We start from the raw sequence: 20903 nt of genomic DNA on the forward strand, positions 1-20903 counted from the left end.
TTCCACACTGCTTCTAATCATTGCAAGATTTCTTGTTGATATTTTCTGTCTTTTTCCCCAGAGTTCAATAGGCCCTTTTCTTTCTATCACGCTCCATGCACTTGAAGGGTTGAAAAGACACACGGAGAATCAGTGTAAATGTTGACAGTCTCACCCTCACTGAGTTCTAAGGCCCGAATGAAAGCAATGAGTTCAGCTTTCTGGGCTGACGTGGCCTGGGGCAATGATCTGGCTTCAACAACAGTGTCCAGGGTTATCACTGCATACCCTGCACCCCTCTCTCCTTGGGGGTTGAAGAAGCTGCTCCCATCCATGTATAGTTCCCAGTCTATGATGCCCAAGGCTGGCCCCGGAGGTCAGGTCTGCTAGAGTCAATGGAGTCCAACACTTCTACACCGTCAGGCTCGACAGGGCTCTCTGATACTGGGAGCAAGGTGGCGGGGTGTAGGGTGTTACAAACTTCAATGGTTATACGGGGATTTTCACAGAGCAAAGTTGGGTCCTTGGTGAGTCTGGCATTCATTAGCCAATGATGTCCTTTAGTATTCATTAAAGTCACCACAGCACGGGAGGCCTTTCGGTTCAGGTTTTGCCCAAGAGTCAGCTTATTTGCTTCTTGTACTAGCAGGGCAGTTGCTGCCAAGGCCCTCAAACAGGGGGTCCATCCTTCAGAAACCCCATCTAGTTGTTTAGAGAGGTAGGTCACTGGCCTCGGCCAGGGCCCCACAGTTTGGGTTCAAAGTCCAGCTGCCATCTTTTCTCTCTCTGATGCATACAATGGAAAAGGCTTTGTCAGATTGGGTAGCCCCAGGGCTGGGGCTGCCAGAAGTTTTTCCTTTGACTCATGAAAGACTTGCTGTTGTTGGGATCTGCATTCCAAAAGTTCCCGGTCCCCGCCTCCTTTGTGACCTCATACAAAGGCTTGGCTAATACTGCAAAGTTTGGGATCCACAGTTCTACAAAATGCCACAGCTCCTAAGAATTCTCTCACCTGCCTTCTGCTCTTAGGCTCCACTAGATTGCAAATGACCTGCTTTCTTTCTGATCCTGGGCTGCGTTCCGACCCCTGTCGGATAGTAAATCCCAAGTAACGTACCTGCTGTGGGCAGATCTGAGCTTTCTTCGTGGATACCTTCTACCCACAGTCCTCCAGGTGCCGGTGTAGGGCATCTGTTCCCTTGGCACACCCGACTGCCGTGGGGTGTCCCAGCAGAAGGTCATCAACCTACTGGAGCAACACGCAGCCTAGGTCTCTGGTGGGAAACTTCTGGAGGTCTCGAGCCAACGCCTCCCCGAAGATGGTGGGGGAGTAGTTGAACCCTTGGGGAAGCTCGGTCCAAGTGTACTGAGTAGTGATACGTGACTCCGGATCTTCCCACTGAAAGACAAACAGCTTCTGCCTCTCAGGGGCTACTCTGAGAGGAAAGAAAGCATCTTTCAGGTCCAAGCAGGTGAACCAGCTGTCCTCAGCTGGCAGCAACCCCAGCAATGTGGACGGGTTAGGTAGTGTTGGATGGAAAGTCAGTGTAGCTTGATGAAGCAAGCGCAAATCCTGTACCAGCCGGTAGTCCTTGGTCTGTGACTTGGGAACAGGCAGGAGGGGAGTGTTCCATGGAGACCGACAAGGAACAATAATTCCAAAAGTTCTTAGGTGCTTGAGACGGACCTGGATACCTTGAAGGGTTTCTGTGGGGACCGGGTCCTGTTTTTGCCTCACTGGCTGGGCCCCAGTCTTAACTGGCCAATCCCGGAGGGTTGTCTTCTGCCCGTACTCTTGGCCACCGCTTAGCCAGAGCTGGTCTTCTCTCTTGGCCCGGCTTAGTTCACAAAAGTCTCCATTCGTCCTCTCGGGGACCATAAGGATCATAATGACTCCCGTTCCGGGTAACTTGAGTAGCAAAGAGCCGTGCTCTGTCAAAGAGATAGTGGCTCTCAGCTTGCTGAGCATGTCCCTTCCCAAAAAGGTCAAGAGATAGTCAGGCATGTACCAAAACTGATGAATGACTTTATGTCTTCCTACAGTACAAGTCCGAGACAAGCAGAAAGCTTGCTTTGCTGAAACCCCCATGGCTCCGATGACGTCAATAGTCTTTTTGGATAAGGGGTGACCGGGGCGGTTACTAGCGAATGTTCAGCACCGCTATCTACAAGAAAGTCAATGTTTCCACTCCCAACTGTCATTCTGACCAGAGGCTCTTTGGGGACGCTTGAGCCTGGTCTCCCTCAGTCTAAGAACCCTTCTGCCAGGTTGAGCAGGGCCCCTTCCTCCTTGTCCGGGGCCTCCTGCTCTGAGTCACCTTGTTTTCTTTTGAGCTGAGGGCATTTGTTCTTCCACTGTCCTATTTCTTTACAATAAGCACACTGGGTACGCTGCAAACTCTGACAGCCAAGCTGAGTTTCCTTCCCATGGCCCCCCTTCCATTGCCTCTTTGTGGGGGCCCCTCTGATTGCAGCAGCTGACAAACAGGGCGGCGTGTCGCCGGGCCTGTCCTCCATTCTCTTTGCCATTTTCCTTACGGCTTACTGCATCCCTGTTTACAAACACCTGGCTAGCTCTTTCTAGTAATTGGGATGGATTCATCCCGGCAAGCCCAGCCTGTTTCTGCAGTTTTCTTCTCATGTCTTCTGCGCTTTGACGGACTAAAGCCATGTGAATCATGCGCTATTTCAGGGCTATCGGGATCAAAGGGAGTATACATAAGATAGGGCTCACACAGTCTCTCCTAGAATTGTTCTGGACTTTCTTCTTTTCCCTGAATGACCTCAGAGAGCTTGTTAATGTTTGTGGCCTTCCGAGCTCCCCTCATGAATCCTTCCAAGAGAGCTTCCCTGTCTCGGTTTAGCCTTTGCATATCCTCTCTTTCATGTGGGTCCAAATGGGGGTCGGTTCCTGACACCTGGGTCCTTCCATACTCTTGGGGGTTTTGATAATCAGCTGGTACATGTTCCTCTAGTCACTTAGTTGCTTCTTGGAGGACTCTCCGCCTTTCTTCGCAGTTAAAGAGGAACACGAGCAACTTGTGCCAATCAGCCCAGGTGGGCTTGTGGGTCTGGATAACAGCTTGGAGAAAATCAATTAGGGCTTGTGGCTTTTCGGTAGAGGGTGGTGTAGTGTTTTTCCAGTAGATAAGGTCGACGCAGGTGAAGGGCTGGTACCCAAAAACACGCCTCTCCACCACGTGACCATCCTCATCTATCCCAGTCTACCGCTGCTCTCTCAGGGGCATTTGTGTCCCCGTTTTGTGTCGTAAACGAGCTGCCGAGGGAGGGGTGGAATGGCGCAATGTGACTTACCGCAATTAATAATCTCAATTATTAATTGACACTAATATTTATCAATATTAATAACCCATAATATAATTTTTAAAATCAATACCGATAATAATGATAATTAATATTAAACAGTTATACTAACGATCACAATAAATGATTAATATTAATGATTAAAGACGCCTGACATTAATAACTGATATTGATCTTATTCATTAGAAAACAGTAATATTAGCCCCTAATAATTAATATTAATATTAATAAACAGAAAACTTTTTATTAGCAATTATTTGTTAATATTAATATCGGTTATTCATATTCATGTTAACAATAAATGAGGAATAATTCATACTAATATTACGTCCTAATACCTCAGTGGGTGCACATCCACCTGTGATATTGCTCCTCATGTCCAGGGAGGGAGAGAGTATGATATTACGTTTAATATCGCAGTAGGTGTACACCCAGCCGGTGATATAGATCCGAATATAATCTCCAGGGGGTGGAGTATGACGTTACTCCCAATATAGCACTGGGTGTGCATCCACCTGGTGATTTTGCTCCTAATATTCACGGAAGAAGAGAATGCTATTACTCCCAACATCGCAGGAAGTGTACACCCCCGTGTGACCTGGTCCTTAAAAATATTCCAAGGCGGGGGGGGGGGGTGATATGACTACATATATGGCAGAAAGTAGACACCCCCAAGGATATTATTCCCATGATTCTGAAGGGAAGAGGATGATACTACTTTCAATATCACAGAAGGTGGACACGCCCCCACTGATATTGTTTCTAAAAGCTACGTGGGAGAGGAGGACATGACACCCGATATCCCAGGGAGTAGAAAGACCCCTATGATACTGTTCTTAAAATACAAGGAGGAAGAGGATGATATGACTCCCAATAAAGATGGGTGTACAACATCTGTACACCAAGGGTGTACACCCGTCTGTGAAACAGTTCATAATCTTCAGAGTGGGAGATGATATTACTCACAATATGACAAACAGGAGGTGAGTCCAGCGCGGATCCTAAGAGCCAGGGGGGCAAGAGGGGCTGGCTCTTACTCCCCGCATCGCGGGGGGCGCCTCGCCCCCCTGCGATGGGGGTCCTAAGAGCCAGGGGGGCAAGAGGGGCTGGCTCTTACTCCCCGCATCGCTGGGGATGGGTTACATGGGGCGCGGGACCCAAATGAGTGGTTTGAGCAAAAAGTAGCCTCCACGCTGGACTAATGCTTGGCAACACTATGGGAAAATTTGGGGAAGCCGGGAGAGGAGGGGGCAGAGTTTCTTTCCCAGCCAGCCAGGGTGTCCAGGCACTTTTGGTCCTAGGACATCTCTCTCTGCATTCCCAAGTAATTGCAAGGCTTCTTCTTGTCATCGCCTGAGACTTGGATTCCCCAAGCGTCCTTCTTTTCCTGGAGCCTCTGAGTCCTCCATTCCTGAGGCCTTTCTTCAGCCCTCCCAATAGCCCTGCCATGATTTCATTGCAGGGCTGTGACCATCTATGACAAGCCGGCATCTTTCTTTCAAGACACACCTCTGGACCTGCAGCGCCGGCTCTTCATGAAGCTGAGCGGCACACACTCTCCGTTCAGGGCCCAGTAGGCCTCCCATCCTCAGCTGCCTTCTCTCCTGCTCGCCACTGCCCTGGCCTGTCCCCTTCTCACTGCAGACCTGGGAACCCACTCACCCAGGGGTTGGCAAACTAAGGCTACAGGCCAGTCTCCTGCTTTTGTAAATCAAGTGTCACTGGGACACAGCACACTCATTAACTTCTGAGTTGTCTACAGCCGCCTTTGAGCTACAATAGCAGAATCGTGTTTTGCAACAGAGAACCTGTGGCCCGCAAAGCCTGAAGTATTTACTCTCTGGCCCTTTAAGAAATGTTTGTGGACCCCTGCGCTTTCTTACTCTCCTGCCAATGGGTTCCCAGGCCTGTGGCAGGATCTGTGGACCTGTGTGTCCCCTGGGGTGTCTCACGGGGCTAAGGAGGGGAACTTTGTGCAGGTCCATGCACCCTGAGGTGTGCCCTTGTGTAAGCTGGGGTGGTGTGGGAGGGCGTCCCTGCACCATCATCTTGAGTCCAGGGGATGATAAGACAGTAAGTCCCGTGGAGAAAAGGAATGAGTCAGTCTTGTTTGCTGTTGTAAACTTATCACCCAGCAACAATATTAGAGAAAGCAAGCCCAGGCCTCAGATGGCAGGGGTGACCTGGTGCTGCTGATGTGGCCGGGCACCCCAACCTTTGGGAGCCTGCAGGCCTTGCCACGGCAGGAGATGCCCGTCCTGGGTCCTGGGCCTGCTCTGTGGCCTCTCACAGGCTTTTTTCCTGCTCTTTCAGCTCAGAACCTGAGGACCCAGCCACGGAGCCGTCGGCCTTCATGAAGCGGGATGCTGGGAGCGGGCTGGTGATGCGTCTCCACGAGCGGCCAGCCCTGCTGGTCAGCAGCACAGGCTGGACAGGTCTGCACGACCCCTGCAACACTTGGGGTTGGTGTGACAGGCACCTGGCCAACCTGTGTTGTCCTCACCCCTGCCAGTCCTGCATGCCCCCACCCCGCCATGGTCTCAATGAGAAGGGGAGGGCGTGAGAGCTGGAAGAGGGGTGTCTAGAAACAGGCCCCTGACATTCAATTCTCTTCTCATAGAGGACGAAGACTTCTCCATCCTGCTGGCAGCTTTAGAAAGTAGCTGTGTGGCTGCGGTGAGGAGCTCTGGGCTTGTCGGGGGCCACTGAGCTGTGAGCTGCTTGCCTGGCCTGCAGCATGTTCCTGTTCCTGGCCACTGGGTGGGGCAGCCTGGGGACAGTGGGGGTGGTGGAGGTGGGCCGCCTTGAATCCCCAGTTGGGTCATTGAGTGACCAGGCCCTCAGGCTGAAATGCCCCCTCCAGGAGAGTATCTCACAGAGGCTGGTGGCCTCCCCACCAGAGCAGTGCTCTTTCTCCACCTGAACAGGTGACTCTGGCTATTGTTTATTTAAAACTTTTTTTCTGAATGGGCATGGTGGCTCACACCTGTAATCCTAGAACTCTGGGAGGCCGAGGCAGGCAGGTCACCTGAGGGCAGGACTTCGAGGCCAACATGGCGAAACCTGTCTCTACTAAAAATACAAAAAGTAGCTGGGTATGGTGGTGGGGGCCTGTAATACCAGCTACTTGGGAGGCTGATGCACGAGAATTACTTGAACCCGGGAGGCAGAGGTTGCAGTGAGCTGACATCATGCCATTGCATTCCAGCCTGGGTGACAGAGCCAGAGTCTGTCGGGAAAAAAAAAAAAAAAAAAAAAAATTCTACCAGAAATTCCGTGTAGAATTGTTTCTTTTTTTAAACACAGAGTTTGAACAACTGACTCTTGACAGACACAACCTTCCTTCTCTCGTCTGTGTGATAACAGGTACCGCCTGGGACCCTGGGTGTCTGTGTGGTTGGGGGATGGCGGATGGGGAGGGGCACGCAGCCTTCACCCTGTGCTTCCCACGATCTTGTCTCCTTAATCCTCACTGCAGCTCTCTGCCATAGGGTCTTATACTGCTTGACATGGGGGAAACTGAGGCTCAGAGGGTTTCACAGCAGGGCAGGGAGCCCAGATTTGAATCTGTAGATACCAAGCTTTTTACTTTTTCAGTAGTTTCCAAGCATCTTTTTTGTTGTTGTTGTTACATCACTGGTGTCTTTTTTTTTTTTTTTTTTGAGACACAGTCTCTATCGCCCAGGCTGGGGTGCAGTGGTGTGATCTTGGCTCACTGCAACCTCCATCTCTCACATTCAAGCAATTCTCATGCCTTAGCCTCCCGAGTATCTGGGACTACAGGGGCCCACCACAACCAGCTAATTTTTGTATTTTTAGTAGAAACAGGGTTTCACCATGTTGGCCAGGCTTGTCTTGAACTCCTGACCTCAGGTGATCCACCCAACTTGGCCTCCCAATATGCTCAAATTACATGCATGAATCACTGTGCCTGGCCATGTCATTGGTGCCTTAACCAAGCGTCTTTTAATTTTTTAAACGGAAGAGCCCCTGTACCACAGTTACTGCTGCTGAGCCCTTTCAAGGTGACTCAGTGAGGAGGGAGAAAAGCGGAAGCGGTGTGGGAAGAGGCGGGGTCTGGGCCAGCTGCTGGTCCTGCTCTCCTCCCTCCTCTGGCTTCTAGGCTCCCAGGAGTGGTTTGGAACCTGCGCCATGTGCTCTGGAGGCTGTGGCAGGGCAGCGGCGGTTTGGAACCCGTGCCATGTGCTCAGCGGGCTGTGGCAGGGCAGGGGGAGTTCTCGTGTCCCCTGCGCACAACACAGACAAAAGGCTGGGTCCACCCAGTGGGCGGTAGGGTGACAGGCCAGTGCTTACCCCGCCATGTTTGCAGTCCAAGGCCAGCTGGCCGCAGGTGCAGGGCTGTGCGTCAGGGGTCAGGGTGCACACACCCCTGCAGGTCTCGGGGCTCCTGGGTTGCTTCTGGAAGGGCCCGGGTGGGGCCTGACTGGAGCTGCTGAGGGGTGGAGCTTCTGGGAAAGGGATCCCTCCTAGGGGGGAGTGTCCTGGGCCTGGGGCCACGTGGCAGGGACAGAGACGGGTCCATGGCAGTATCTGCTCTTCTCTGTGAAGGCAAAGGGCCTCTGAGGGAGTATTACAGCCGCCTCATCCACCAGAAGCATTTCCAGCACATCCAGGTCTGCACCCCCTGGCTGGAGGCCGAGGACTACCCCCGCTTCTAGGTGAGAGGCCAGCGGGAGGCTCACGGAGGAAGCGGGGCCTTAAGCAGGGGGAACAGGGGTGGGTGGGATGTAATTTTTCTGAAAAGGTGGCTCTGGAGGCCACTTGGGGACAGGACCTGGGCTCTGGCTGAACTCCCGGGAGGAGGCTACTTCCTGGTGTGCCAGCCCCTCCCTGCCAGGTGGCGCCAGAGGCCGTTTACCAAGGGGTTTGAGGAGGTCACATCCTTTCAGCCTGCCACGCCCTCCATTCAGTCCTCTTCCTTCCTGCAGGAGGGCTGGGCCTGGGGTTGGGGCCACTGTTGCCCAGGTGTGGGAAGGCAGTGGCTTTGGGAGGTACAGGGACGATGTGTCAAACAGCGTCGCCTCTCCCAGTGAGATGGTTCTGCTTTGCCTCCGTCTCTTTCCCCGTTGTTTTCTCCAAGTGGGGAGTGTGTCTTGGTCCTGATGCATCTCTAGAGCCGCATCTTCCAGCTTCGAGTGAGCAGAGCAGTTGGAGGCTGAGGGCCTTTTCCTGGCAGGACTCTCCAGCTAGTCTTTGTTTTAGACAGTCTCGCTCCGTTGCCTAGGCTGGAGTGCACGATCTCAGCTCATGCAACCTCTGCCTCCTGGGTTCAAGCGATTCTCCCACCTCAGCCTCCCGAGTAGATTACGGGATTACAGGAGCCTGCCACAACACCTGGCTTATTTTTGTATTTTTAGTAGAAACAGGGTTTCACCATGTTGGCCAGGCTGGTCTTGATCTCCTGACCTCAAGTGATCCTCCTGTCTTGGACTCCCTAAGTGCTGGGATTCCAGGCGTGACCCATCACGCCTGGTCCCAGCTAGTCTTTAGAAATGTTAAGCTGTTTCGCTTTATTTTCACACTGACAGCTGGTTTGTAGTGGGTGTGCTGTGGTTTATTATTATTATTATTATTATTATTATTATTATTTTGAGAAGGAGTTTCGCTCTTGTAGCCCAGGCTGCAGTGTAATGGCACGATCTTGGCTCACTGCAACCTCTGCCTTCCCAGGTTCAAGCAATTCTCCTGCCTCAGCCTCCTGAGTAGCTGGGATTACAGGCACCTGCCACGACGCTTCGCTAATTTTGTGTTTCTTTTAGTAGAGATGGGGTTTCACCAAGTTGGCCAGGCTGGTCTTGAACTCCTGACCTCAGGTGATCCGCCCACCTTGGCCTCCCAAAATGCTGGGATTACATGTGGGAGGTGAACCTGGGAGGTGGAAGTTGCAGTGAGCTGAGATTGTGCCACTGCACTCCAGCCTGGGTGACAGAGTGAGAGTCTGTCTCAAAACAAAACAAAAACAACAACAACAACAACAACAACAACAAAACCAAATTGTGATTACGTAGAAAAAGTGTCAACTTACATTTTCAGATGTCCCAGCCAGACCATGTGGCTGCTTGGCCAGCTTAAGCCACTTGTGCTTGGGGCTGCGGGGGGCCTTATCTGATTTTCACTCCCCTCGGGGGATGTTGCCTCACTGTGCTGGGAGGATTTGTGTTCCCAGGGCAGAGACCAGCTCTCTGACCGCACCCCTCTTGCCTAGCAGGGTCGGTGGGCCTTGGTGTCTGTCTGCACACGTCCTCCAGTGGCCTGGACCTGCCCATGAAGGTGGTGGACATGTTCGGGTGCTGTTTGCCTGTGTGTGCCGTGAACTTCAAGTGGTAGGAGCAGAACCCGAATCTTTCTGGGGATAGCTTCACAGATCCACCGCTGAGGGGGAGCAGTGCAGAGTGAGCTGCCCACAGTGAGGCCCTGCCCCTCGGTCAGTCCAGCACACACTGGAGGCCAGGAGGAGGAGCCCTGTGGTTACTGTGGCTGGGCTGAGCCTCACTGAAGTAGTTGCTTCCATTTAGAGCTCATGTTATATTTAGTTTGGTACAAAAGTAATCACAGCTTTTGCCATTAAAGATGGCAATGATTTTGCACCAACCTAATATGAAAAAAACGCATCTTAAATACAAGAACTCCACTCGGGGCTTTTGCTCCTAGAGTAGAATTGGCGGGAATTGCCTGCAGGCTTACATGGTTTTCTTTGTTTTTCTCTCCCACCGTGTCCCTTTTGGCCAAGCTCACATGGTGGGTTTGAATCAGTTAAATGAGTGTCATGCTGTGGCCTCACTCCACCCAGTATAGATGGGTGTTTGAAAGGGTGGCATTAGAGGAGATTCTAGAAGGAGTAGCCCCAGCACAAGTTGAGCCCTTGGCCCCTGCTCAGGAGCCGGCCCCTGGATGGGATTCAGGGATGTGAGCCCCTCGTGTGAGCTGAGCTCAGGGAACGTCTTGATCAAATCTGGTGCCCTAGAAAAGTCATCTTTTATGTGCTGAACCAGTCCCCAGGGGGTTGCCTTACTTGTTCCACAGCCATGGAATTAAGAAAAACATGCAAAAATAATTCTTCAGTCCTTGAAGAGCATCCAGCACAGAAGGTACAAACCCTCCTTAAGGCTCCCTCCTCAAATCGGTTGGCCATTTTGATGTGCACTCCCCCAGGCCTTTATACCCTTCAGGTGCCAAATCTAAGAACCAGCTCCCAGAAACCACACCCCCTGTTCCAACCTCCAGCCTGGCTTGAGCGTGGGGTGCGAGGGGAGCCCAGGTGGGCACCCCAGGGGTCTGGTGTCTTCTCCAGGCAGCTCTCAGGCTCCCTTGGTTCTCTGCAGTTTACATGAGCTGGTGAAACATGAAGAAAACGGCTTGGTCTTTGAGTACTCAGAGGAACTGGCAGCTCAGCTGCAGGTAGCCACATCTGCCACTACGCCAGGGTGGGGAGGGTTCTGGAGACTGGCACCGAGACACGCTCCCTGATCCCTGCTTCCCACAGCCAGGGTGGGACCATGTGGGGTCTGGCGGAAAAGCTAGGGAGGGAGCAGAGGTCACAGAGGCCGGCCCACTCTGCTGTCCCGTTTCGGTACAGTAGGCTCGGGAAAGTTAGGACACAACCCCACCTGCCCGCTGGATTTATGGAACAGACACTCCACAAATGACGCTGGAGCCGGGTGGGCCGGGCTGCAATTTAGGAAGTGAGCAGGATCAGGTAGGTGAGTGGGCAAAGGGAGCTTCTGGGACCAGCCTTGAAAGATGGGTGGAATTCTGCAAAGGTTACTTGTTTCTTATTGCAAAAAGTAATACATCATTCTTGCCAACAGAATGACTGGCAGGATTTTCAGTAAAGGTCCAAGTCGGAAGTCATTTAGACTGGGTCCCCCAGTCTCTGTCAGAACCATGGTACTCTGTTGGGGTGTGAAAGTAGCCACAGATCATCTGTAGATTAAGGGGTGTGGCTTTGTTCCAATAAAGCTTTATTTACAAACACAGGCTGTGGGCTGGATTTGGCCTGCAGGCTGTAGTTTGTGATCCTTGATTCAGACAGTTTAGCAAGGCTGAAAAGAACACCGACACCCCCTTGTTACCCACAGATGGGTGGGACTTGGCCAGAGGCCAAGAGGAGGGTGCTCGCAGGGGAGCATACAGCATGAAGAGGCCGGGAGGTGCCCCAGGACACCAAGTGTGGGAAAGTGGGACATGCGGGGAAGTTTCCAGAAAGCGTGATGTCAAGTTGGAGGCGGAGTGCTGCTGGGGCGTGAAGAGTCTCGAGTCCAAGTGAGGGAGTTAAGAACTTGGTAGGGGTTGTTGTTGGGTCGGGCACCTGGGGTCAGCCAGGTGGTGACCTGGGATGCGGTGGGGACAGGCAATGAGGTAAGCTCTGCTCTTTATTTTTTTGCAGATGCTTTTCTCAAACTTTCCTGATCCTGAGGGCAAGCTAAACCAGTTCCGGAAGAACCTGCGGGAGTTGCAGCAGCTCCGATGGGATGAGAGCTGGGTGCAGACTGTGCTCCCTTTGGTTATGGACACATAACTCCCGGGCCAGAGGCTAAAACCCCAGGGCCCCTGCTGTCCTTCCCGCAGCTTCTTCTCGGAGTCTCAGGGCAAACCCTTTCGAGCAGTGCCTCCCAGTGGCCAGAAGCTGAAATGACGGCAGTGGTGCCACCTGGTGAGTGAATTGCTTCTGTGACCCGGGAAGCTGTGGTTGGCTCTGATTTCTTTTTTGGAGGCTCGGAAACACTTCCTGTCTTCTTCTGTTCTTCACGCCCCATGCCCCTGCTAGCGTACTACTGTTCTGTGACTTCTCTGTGACCTCTGCAGTACTCCTCATCCTGCGTTTGGTCTCCAGGTGTCGCCTTTCTGCCGTGTTCCTAACATTTTGATTCCGGTCTTGAAAAAAGCACCTGCTGCACCGTAAGCCCAGGGATGTGGCAGCTGCAGCGGGCTTGGCTTTGTGAGGAACCGAGTGTGTCCACGTTGGGGGAACATCATACTTGATACACACGTTTTTATTTACACAAAGAAAATGCTATTTTTGGAGCCAGAGTTTTCATGTCTGATTTATGGTGATTTTCTTAAGAACCAGAACTGCTGGCAGAAAGGGAGCACCCACACGCCTAGATAGCCGATGTCTTATTAGAGGGCAGTTTGTGGTTCCTGATTTGGAAATTAACAGTCTCCAAACATTCTGGTCCAATGAAAGTTTTATCCGCTTTCCCATGTAAAAATTCTTCCCATGAGAGTGACTTGATCCTCACAATCCCGTTGGAGTCGTGTGTGAGTCCTACAGTGTGAGGTTCAGCATTGCCATCTCCAAGTGCTCTTTGTAGGGAAACAGTTTCTGGTCACGATGAGCTTCCACTTCCCATCTGATCCTGGCCCAGCCTGGAAACAGAGCACATGTGTTTGAGGATGGCGGTGTTTGGGGACAGGACATGAGCGTATTGTGTGGGGCTGCTAGGACAGGCTTGGTGTGGTGGGGGAGTGTCCAAGTCAGTTTACTTGTTTCACAGTTTCCCAGGCCCACCCAGGTACCTAGAATTGGCCTCCAGGATGGGATCAGAAATCTGGTTTTGCATAGAAATGGTTAGCAGCAGGCACCGTGCCGCTGTCCACTCTCTGCTGGCATCTGCCCCAGCACTTGGCACAGCGGGACAGAAGCAGAGCTCTGAACCCACATCTACCTGGCTGCCCAGTCAACACACTCTTCACAAAGCTTAGAAAGCGGCCGGGCACGTGGCTCACGCCTGTAATCCCAACACTTTGGGAGGCCAAGGTGGGGGGATCACTTGAAGTCAGGAGTTTGAGAGCAGCCTGGCCAACATGGTGAAACCCCATCTCTACAAAAATACAAAAATTAGCCAGGCATGATGGCAGGTGCCTGTAATCCCAGCTACCTGGGAGGCTGAGGCAGGAGAATTGCTTGAACCCAGGAGGCGGAGGTTGCAGTGAGCTGAGATTGTGCCACTGCACTCCAGCCTGAGTGACAGAGTGAGACTCCATCTCAAAAAAAAAAAAAACCAAAAACAAACAAACAAACAAACAAACAAAAACACACACACACAGCTTAGAAGGGGCTGGTGTTCTCATAAGCACAGATATCTGAAGAGCCATTAGCCAGAATGATTTTTTTTTTTTTTTTTGAGATACGATCTTGTTCTGTCACCCAGGCTGGAGTGCAGTGGCACAGTCATTGCTCACCGCAGCCTCGACCCCTGGGCTCTAGCAATCCTCCCACTTCCTGAGTAGCTGTGATGGCAGGTGCGTGCCACCATGCCAGTAATTTTTTTATTTTGTAGAGATGGGGTCCTGAACGCATGGCCTCAAATGATGCTCCTGCCTCAGCCTCTTTTATTATTTTTTTTTTAGACGGAGTTTAACTCTGTTCCCCTAGCTGGAGTGCAGTGGCGCAATCTCAGCTCACTGCAACGCCTCCCAGGTTCAAGTGATCCTCCTGCATCAGCCTCCCGAGTAGCTGGGATTATAGGCGTGCAGCACCACGCCTGGCTAATTTTTGTGTTTTTAGTAGAGATGGGGTTTCACCGTGTTGGCCAGGCTGGTCTTGAACTCTTGACCTCAAGTGATCCGCTCACCTCAGCCTCCCAAATCCTCAGCCTCTTACAGTGTTGGGATTACAGGTGTGAGACACTGTGACCCGGGATGATTTTCAATCACAGTTTTTTGTTACAAGTGGAAAATGCATATCTATAAAAAATGAAGTAGTGTAGACATGAATGTGTAGAAGTCTCTATAATCCTGCCATGCAAGGATGGCACCTGTTAACGAGTGTATTAGGGATGTCCAATCTTTTGGCCTCCCTGTGCCACATTGGAAGAAGAATCACCTTGGGCCACACATAAAATACACTAATGCTAGCAATAGCTGATGAGCTAAAAGAAAAAAATTCACAAAAAAACCTCGTACTGTTTTAAGAAAGTTTACAGATTTGTGTTGGGCCGCAGGTTGGACAAGCCTGCTATATATATATTCTAGGTTTTCTCCTATAAGTATACTTATGTGAAAATGATGATTGTGATAATTTTTTTTTTGAGATGAAGTCTTGCTATGTTGCTCAAGGTTGCCACAAACTCCTGGGCTTAAGCCATCCTCCCGTCTCAACCTCCTGAGTAGTTGGGAATATAGGTAGTCATAACCATGTGTGGGTGATTATTATTAGTTTTTAAACAAAAATGGGGCTGGGCACAGTGGCACACGCCTGTCATCCTAACACTTTGGGAAGCTGAGGCAGCAGATCACTTGAGGTCAGGAGTTCAAGATCAGCCTGGCCAACATGGCAAAACCTCGACTCTACAAAAAATACAAAAATTAGCCAGGTGTGGTAGCACCTGCCTGTAGTCCCAGCTACTCAGGAGGCTGAGATGGGAGGATAGCTTGAACCTGGGAGGTGAGAGGTTGCAGTGGGCCGAGATGGCACCACTGCACTCCAGCCTGGGCAATGCGAAACCAGACTCTGTCTCAAAAAAAAAAAAAAAAAAAAATGGTGGGTGGGTTCTTATACTATGTGTGCTGCTTGGCACTGTTTTTTTCACTTAAAAGATATTGCAGGTATTTTTTCACGTAAGTATCTGAAGAAAGACTTCCTTTTTTTTTTTTTTTTTGCTTTTTTGAGACAGGGTCTCGCTCTGTTGCCCACGCTGGAGTGCAGTGGTGAGATCAGGGCTCACTGCAGCCTCCACCTCGTGGGCTCAAGCCATCCTCCCACATCAGCCTCCCGAGTAGCTGGGACTACAGGCGTGTGCAACCACATCTGGCTAGTTTCTGTATGTTTTGTGAAGATGGGGTCCCACTATGTGGCCCAGGTTGGTCTTGAACACTTGGGGTCAAGTAGTCCTCCTGCCTTAGCCTCCTAAAGTACTGGGATGACAGGCCTGAGCCCTGCGCCGGGCCAGCCTCCTGTGCGAGGTTGTGCGGGACTCTGTCGTGGAACCCAGTATGCCTTCGTGTGCTGGCTTGTTTGTTGACTCTGTAGTTAACGGGCTGCCCCACCTGGACAGGCACTGGGTCGTCCGTGTCTCTGTGTGCAGGCAGAGGCTGCTGCGGGTGCATCTGTGCACATGGCTGCCGGGAGGGGCTGTGCTCAGGGGGAGCTGGGGCAGAGGCTGTTGGCAATGGGGGGGCTTGGGTGTAGTGTGGAGGCACGAGAGCCAGGTGGCCGGGCTGCAGTCTGCGGGAGCTCGGGAGTCACTTGGCCTCTGTGTGTCCTAGTGTCTTTGTCAGTGGGATGGGACAATGACAGCACACCCTCACAAGTGCTGGGGGCTGACAAATGTCAGGTCTGAGGACAGTGACTGGCCCACTACGGGGCCAGGTTCCCTTCTCTATAGTCACCCTGCTCATCTCCCATCAACTGGGTGCTCAGGACAGTGGCGTGGAGGATCCGCCTGTACAGCCTGTGCTCCAGCATCCTGCAGGCCACAGCTGTGTCCAGCCCTGACCCCGACTGCCCCTCCCGCCACCTCCATTTTATAGATGAGGAAACCAAGGCCCAAGGGCTTAGGGAACCCTGTTCTGAAGCACATAGTAGGGCTGCTGGGCTCAGACCCTCCCTCCCTGTGCTGAGCTGCCCTCCTCCTGCCGCAAGCCCCCCACGCCCCGAGTCGACCCTGCTCACCGGCCTCTGCCCGAGTTCCCTGCATGGTGTGGGAGTGTGGGGCATCCTAGCTTTTCCCCGGCACCCAGTTCTTTCACTTCCATTGGAGTCCTGCAGGGACAGCTCGGGGACCATGTAGGCCCGGGTGGGCGTGGGGGTTCACCTAGCTCGGTGGTGAACAGCTGGCACGTCCCTTGGTTGCAGACGGTAAAGGCCACGTAGACCTCAGGAGCCCGCTTGTGCTCCTGGCAGGCAGCCAGCCTCCTCAGGACCCCGACCAGCGACACGATGGCTTCTGGGCAATACAGCACGTCTACAGTGAAAGCTTCAGGTTACTGAAAGGGACAAGTGGAAAGTTCCACTTCATGCTGACCTCAGCAGCAGGGCGAAGCCAGAGAGGCAGCGGTCATATGAGACTATTAGATGCCATTTAACCATTCGGGCCATTAGATGGAAAGGCAATTACTTGGGTGAAAAAGGAGAACCCTTAGTAGAGAAAGCTGCAAAAGACCAAAGCAAAAGAAAAAAATCTCCAGACTCACTGGCGTTCCTTAAAAAACCAGCTCTGGTTCTCGGCCTATCTAGAGGGCTTTGAATGACAGAAAGCCTGACCCTGCCGTGAACTTCGTGTTTCAGGTGTCTGCCGATTGGTCTGCTGGCTTTCAGGGGTGGGCCTGTGTCCCTGGCCACCGCTGGACCTGTGGGTTTCAGGGCTGGGACCCAGGACCACAGGCAGAGCTCTGCTCCACCAGAGAGGGGACTGAGTGTGCTGGCAGGGGTGAGGGGTTTTCGGTGGCCCAGCCAAACACCACCTTCTCTCAAGGGCCCCGACCTCATCCCAGAAGTGGTTGTTTTCCTCCTGTGGTCTCTGAAGGACACAGGGCATGGCTCTGGGACAGAGCCATGTGGTGACGACTGTAACGGGAGTATGCCTGTCTCCAACAAGAGGGCTGTGGCTTGAAGGCCACCTTAAGAGGCACCCCTGTCCTTTGATGTCACCCTGGAGGCCCAGAGTAACTCTTCTGGAAGCCCCATCACGTCCATGCCCGACAGCGTCCATTGTTCCCTTTTCCCAGAGCCAAGAGCTGGGTAGAGCTGCAAGGACACGGCCTGCACAGGATGCCTGGGGCTGGGCATTACCCGCTGCAATGACAACATCTGGCTGGAAGGCAGAGAGCTGATGGACCGTCGCTACGTCCCGGTCCAGCTGGGCCACTGTCACCCTGGGGCTGTCTAAGTTGGCAGTGATGTCTGCCTCTAATGAGAGGCCATTGAGAAGGACATTCCCTCGGAGCTGCTCGAGGACCCGGCTGTGAGGGTCGCTGAAGTTGTATGCCCGGGGGCGGCACATCTTGCAGATGGCAAGGCCTGTGAGGCCGGCACCACTGCCAAGCTCTAGGACAGTCCTGGCGGGAGGAAAGGGGACCGTGTCTTCGACTGCACCAGGGTAAGCCTGCCTCAGTGCCCTGCCCTGTGCCCCGAGGTCACCTCTTAGTGAAGGCTGCCGGGTTCTCGATGGCCCATTCTGCAAGGTAGAGGGCGGCATCCCATGTGACCAGACCTGTGGTACCGTGGGAGATGATGGCTGTGCTCTCAAGGAGTGTGACCGAGCCTCCCGAGGGCTACACCAAGAGAGGACGAGAGAGTCAGTCCAGCGATCAGAAGGCAAGTGGCTTAGAAGACAAGTAGCCATCCACCACATGGCTGAATAAACCATGACAGGACCAATCGCCACTCAGCAATGAGAAGCAGCTAACTGTTGACATACCAACAGCTTGCACGGCCTCAAGGGTGTCACGTGGCATGAAAGACACTCATCTCAGGCCACACAGGATTCCATTCATCGAACATTCCTGAGACAATGGAATTCTGGCGATGGAGCCCAGGTCAGTGGTGGCCAGGGGCCAGGTGTGGCTATGAAGGGGTGGCTGCCTTGTGATGATTCAATATGCTGTTTTTCCGTTGTGGTTTTCTGTATCTATGTTTTATCTTATTTATTTTTTGAGCTCTGTCACCCAGGCTGGAGTCAGTGGCACAATCTTGGCTCACTGCAACCTCTGCCTCCTGGGTTCAAGCAATTCTCCTGCCTCACCTGCCCAAGTAGCTGTGACTACAGGCGTGTGCCACCATGTCCGGCTAATTTTTGTACTTTTTTTTGAGACACAGATTTGCTCTCATTGCCAAGGCCGGAGTGCAATAGCGCGATCTCGGCTCACTACAACCTCCACCTCCCGGGTTCAAGAGATTCTCCTTCCTCAGCCTCCCGAGTAGCTGGGATTACAGGCGCCCACTACCACACCCCGCTAATTTTTGTATTTTTAGTAAAGATGGAGTTTCACCATGTTGGCCAAGCTGGTCTCAAACTCCTGACCTCAGGTGATCCCCTCGCCTCAGCCTCCCAAAGTGCTGGGATTACAGACATGAGCCACCACGCCCAGCCTAATTTTTGTATTTTTAGTAGAGACAGGGTTTCACCATATTGGCCAGGCTGGTCTCGAACTCCTGACCTCAGATCCACCCGCCTTGGCCTCCCAAAGTGCTGGGATTACAGGCGTGAGCCACCATGTCCAGCCCTGTCAAGTATTCTTTGAGGACTGGGCACCAGGTCCTTGTGAAGCAGGTAGTGTGTGTCACCTATTGGACAAATGCCCAACACCCCACGACACATGCTGTTGTTGAAGTGCTTGATTTACAGACAGGGAAACTGAGGCTAAAGAAGGTTAATGGACCTCATGTCTAAGACTGCAGAATGGGTGAGTCAGGATTTGAACCCACACCCACGTTTACACTTTGTCTGTGCAGGAAGGGTATCTGGGCTGTGAGGGGGAGGAGGGTGTCCTTCTCATACCAGCAAATAGCTCTGGTGGCCCTGGGTGGACTCCTTGGCCATCAGAGTCTCCACCAGCGCCTCGTACAGCTCATCCAAAGGCTCCGTGTGGACAGCCTCGTGCTGAGGGCAGACAGAGTGAGAGCTTGTTTGCTTTCGTTCTAATCTGTAAAAATGGCCAGATGATTTTCACCAAGTTCGGAGGGGAGATTTGGGATGGAATGGTGTAATATCGGCCAGCTGGTATATAAAATATTCACTTCATTGGGCGTGGTGGTGTGTGTCGAATACTTCCAGCTACTCTAGAGGCTGACGTGAGAGGACTGCTTGAGCCCAGGAGTTCGAGGACATCCTGGGCAACAGAGATCTTGTCTCTAAAAAAAAATAATTCCACTTGGTAGGGAAACCTGGACGGGAGGGCCTTCAACAAGAGGTGTTGAGAGGGTAGGGTTAGGTGTAGTCTAGTGCAGGAGACAAAGATTCCGTGAGAGCTGCCACATGACCATGACAGAGAGGAGGAAAACAAAAGGTGCTTTTAAGTGAGCCCAGGCAGAACTGTGAGGGCGGCCCATGCTGCAGGCTGTGGCTGTCAGCAGGCTGCTTCTCCACAGCTGGCCCCGTCCTAGGATTCACAGGACAGCAGCAGGGTACACTGGGTGACTGCTGCCCTCTCCTGGTGGCACAGGGCAGACCTGCTGGTGACCATAGATGCACCCTTTTGGGGAGGACTAGGGAGAAAGCAGTTATTGGAGAAGCAGGGGATTGTTTAGTTGCTAAAAGTGTGGCCCTTTCACTCAGCAGGTCTGCTACTACCTACTAAGGAATGGCCTCTCGATATCCTCATGTCAAACCCTGCATGTTCGGGCCCATCTTTAAAATCCATCCTAGGCCAGGTGCAGTGGCTCATGCCTGTAATCCCAGCACTCTGGGAGGCCGAGGCAGGCGGATCACCTGAGGTCAGGAGTTCGAGACCAGCCTGGCCAACATGGTGAAATTCTGTCACTACTAAAAATACAAAAATTAGCCAGGCATGGTGGCGTGTGCCTGTTGTCCCAGCTTCTTAGAAGGCTAGGCATGAGAGTTGCCTGAACCCAGGAGGCAGAGGTTTCAGGGAACCGAGATTGTGCCACGGTAATCCAGCCTGGGCAACACAGTGAGACTCTGTCTCAAAAAAATAAATAAATAAGTAAAAAATAAAATCCATCCTATATCAGTCAGGAAAGAGCTCATTCCAGCAGGATCAATGCGGAGAATTCACCAGAGGAACTAGTTCCAAAGGTATGGCAAGAGGAAAAACTTCCAACAGGGGCCCGTGGGGCAACCCAGAGACGGAGAAGAGCAGGAAACTCCAAACCCTTTGGCGGGCAGGACAGAGGGTGTGGGTGAGGGTTCCAGTGCTGTGGGCTGGGCCAGCCTGGTAGGAATGAGAATCCATATGCTAGGAGCTGGGGCCCCAGAGAAGCAGCTGCTGTGGAAACCCCAGGAGGCAGAGTGAGGGAGAGACGCTGGCCTCCCCTTCTTCCCGCCCTGCACTGTCTCCCATGGGTCACACACAGCTGCAGCCAGTTGCCTGGGGAGGGCCCTGCCATGCTGGGGTTTGCAAAGCAGGGCCAGGGCCTGGGAAGGACGGGGGCTCCAGCATGCAGGTGGCAATGCTGTCCGGCTACTGGGTGGACACTGCCCATAACTGACCTTTTTCATGAGTTCTGAGAGAAAGCACCGGGCATACTTGACTGACGGCGGGTGCTTCACACACACAGGATGCTTCACACACACAGGATGCTTCACACACACAGGATGCTTCACATTCTATAGCAAAGGACAGAACGTTGGTTGCTCGAGAGCCCATCTTAAGTCTCCTATGAGCTTCAAGCCAACACAGCAGAGGGCAAACTCCAGGCTACCCAATCCCTCAGCAAAGATGTAGATGGACACAGCGTTCTGGCCCCAAGCATCTGAAGTTTGTCTTAAGATATAAGTCATTTCCTAAAAATGCTTCCACTGCAGTGGCACAGGCTATGGCAGCATTTCTAATGCCCATTCTGAGCAGGAACACAGGGCATGTGGGCCCAAACCACCTCCCTCCCAGGGGAGCCTTTGTGAACCAGGGTTTGCAGTAAGGACAGCCGCCAACTGTCTGACTCTATGGAAGAGGCG

General features: G+C 52.5%; 1 protein-coding gene across 1 annotated transcript; it reads left to right on the forward strand.

The window, feature by feature from the left end:
• Positions 1-4272: 4272 nt before the first annotated feature.
• Positions 4273-17883, forward strand: LOC750576 (chitobiosyldiphosphodolichol beta-mannosyltransferase-like). The gene is made up of 8 exons (XM_063809302.1): positions 4273-4286; positions 4766-4876; positions 5617-5738; positions 5924-5979; positions 6610-6669; positions 7873-7982; positions 9533-9647; positions 16996-17883. Exons 1-5 carry the CDS (start codon positions 4273-4275, stop codon positions 6622-6624), a joined length of 318 nt encoding a protein of 105 aa, XP_063665372.1. The 3' UTR covers positions 6625-6669; positions 7873-7982; positions 9533-9647; positions 16996-17883.
• The last annotated feature ends 3020 nt before the right edge of the window (positions 17884-20903 follow it).

This window comes from Pan troglodytes, chromosome 3 (genome assembly GCF_028858775.2).
Source record: "Pan troglodytes isolate AG18354 chromosome 3, NHGRI_mPanTro3-v2.0_pri, whole genome shotgun sequence".
Lineage (NCBI taxonomy): Eukaryota > Metazoa > Chordata > Mammalia > Primates > Hominidae > Pan > Pan troglodytes.

What these genes read in the sequence shown, in the direction of transcription:
- LOC750576 (XM_063809302.1), top strand. An exon ending in CACTCTCCGTTCAGGGCCCA is followed by an intron (nt 4,877 to 5,616) that starts GTAGGCCTCCCA and finishes CTGCTCTTTCAG; the next exon opens with CTCAGAACCTGAGGACCCAG. An exon ending in CAGCAGCACAGGCTGGACAG is followed by an intron (nt 5,739 to 5,923) that starts GTCTGCACGACC and finishes CTCTTCTCATAG; the next exon opens with AGGACGAAGACTTCTCCATC.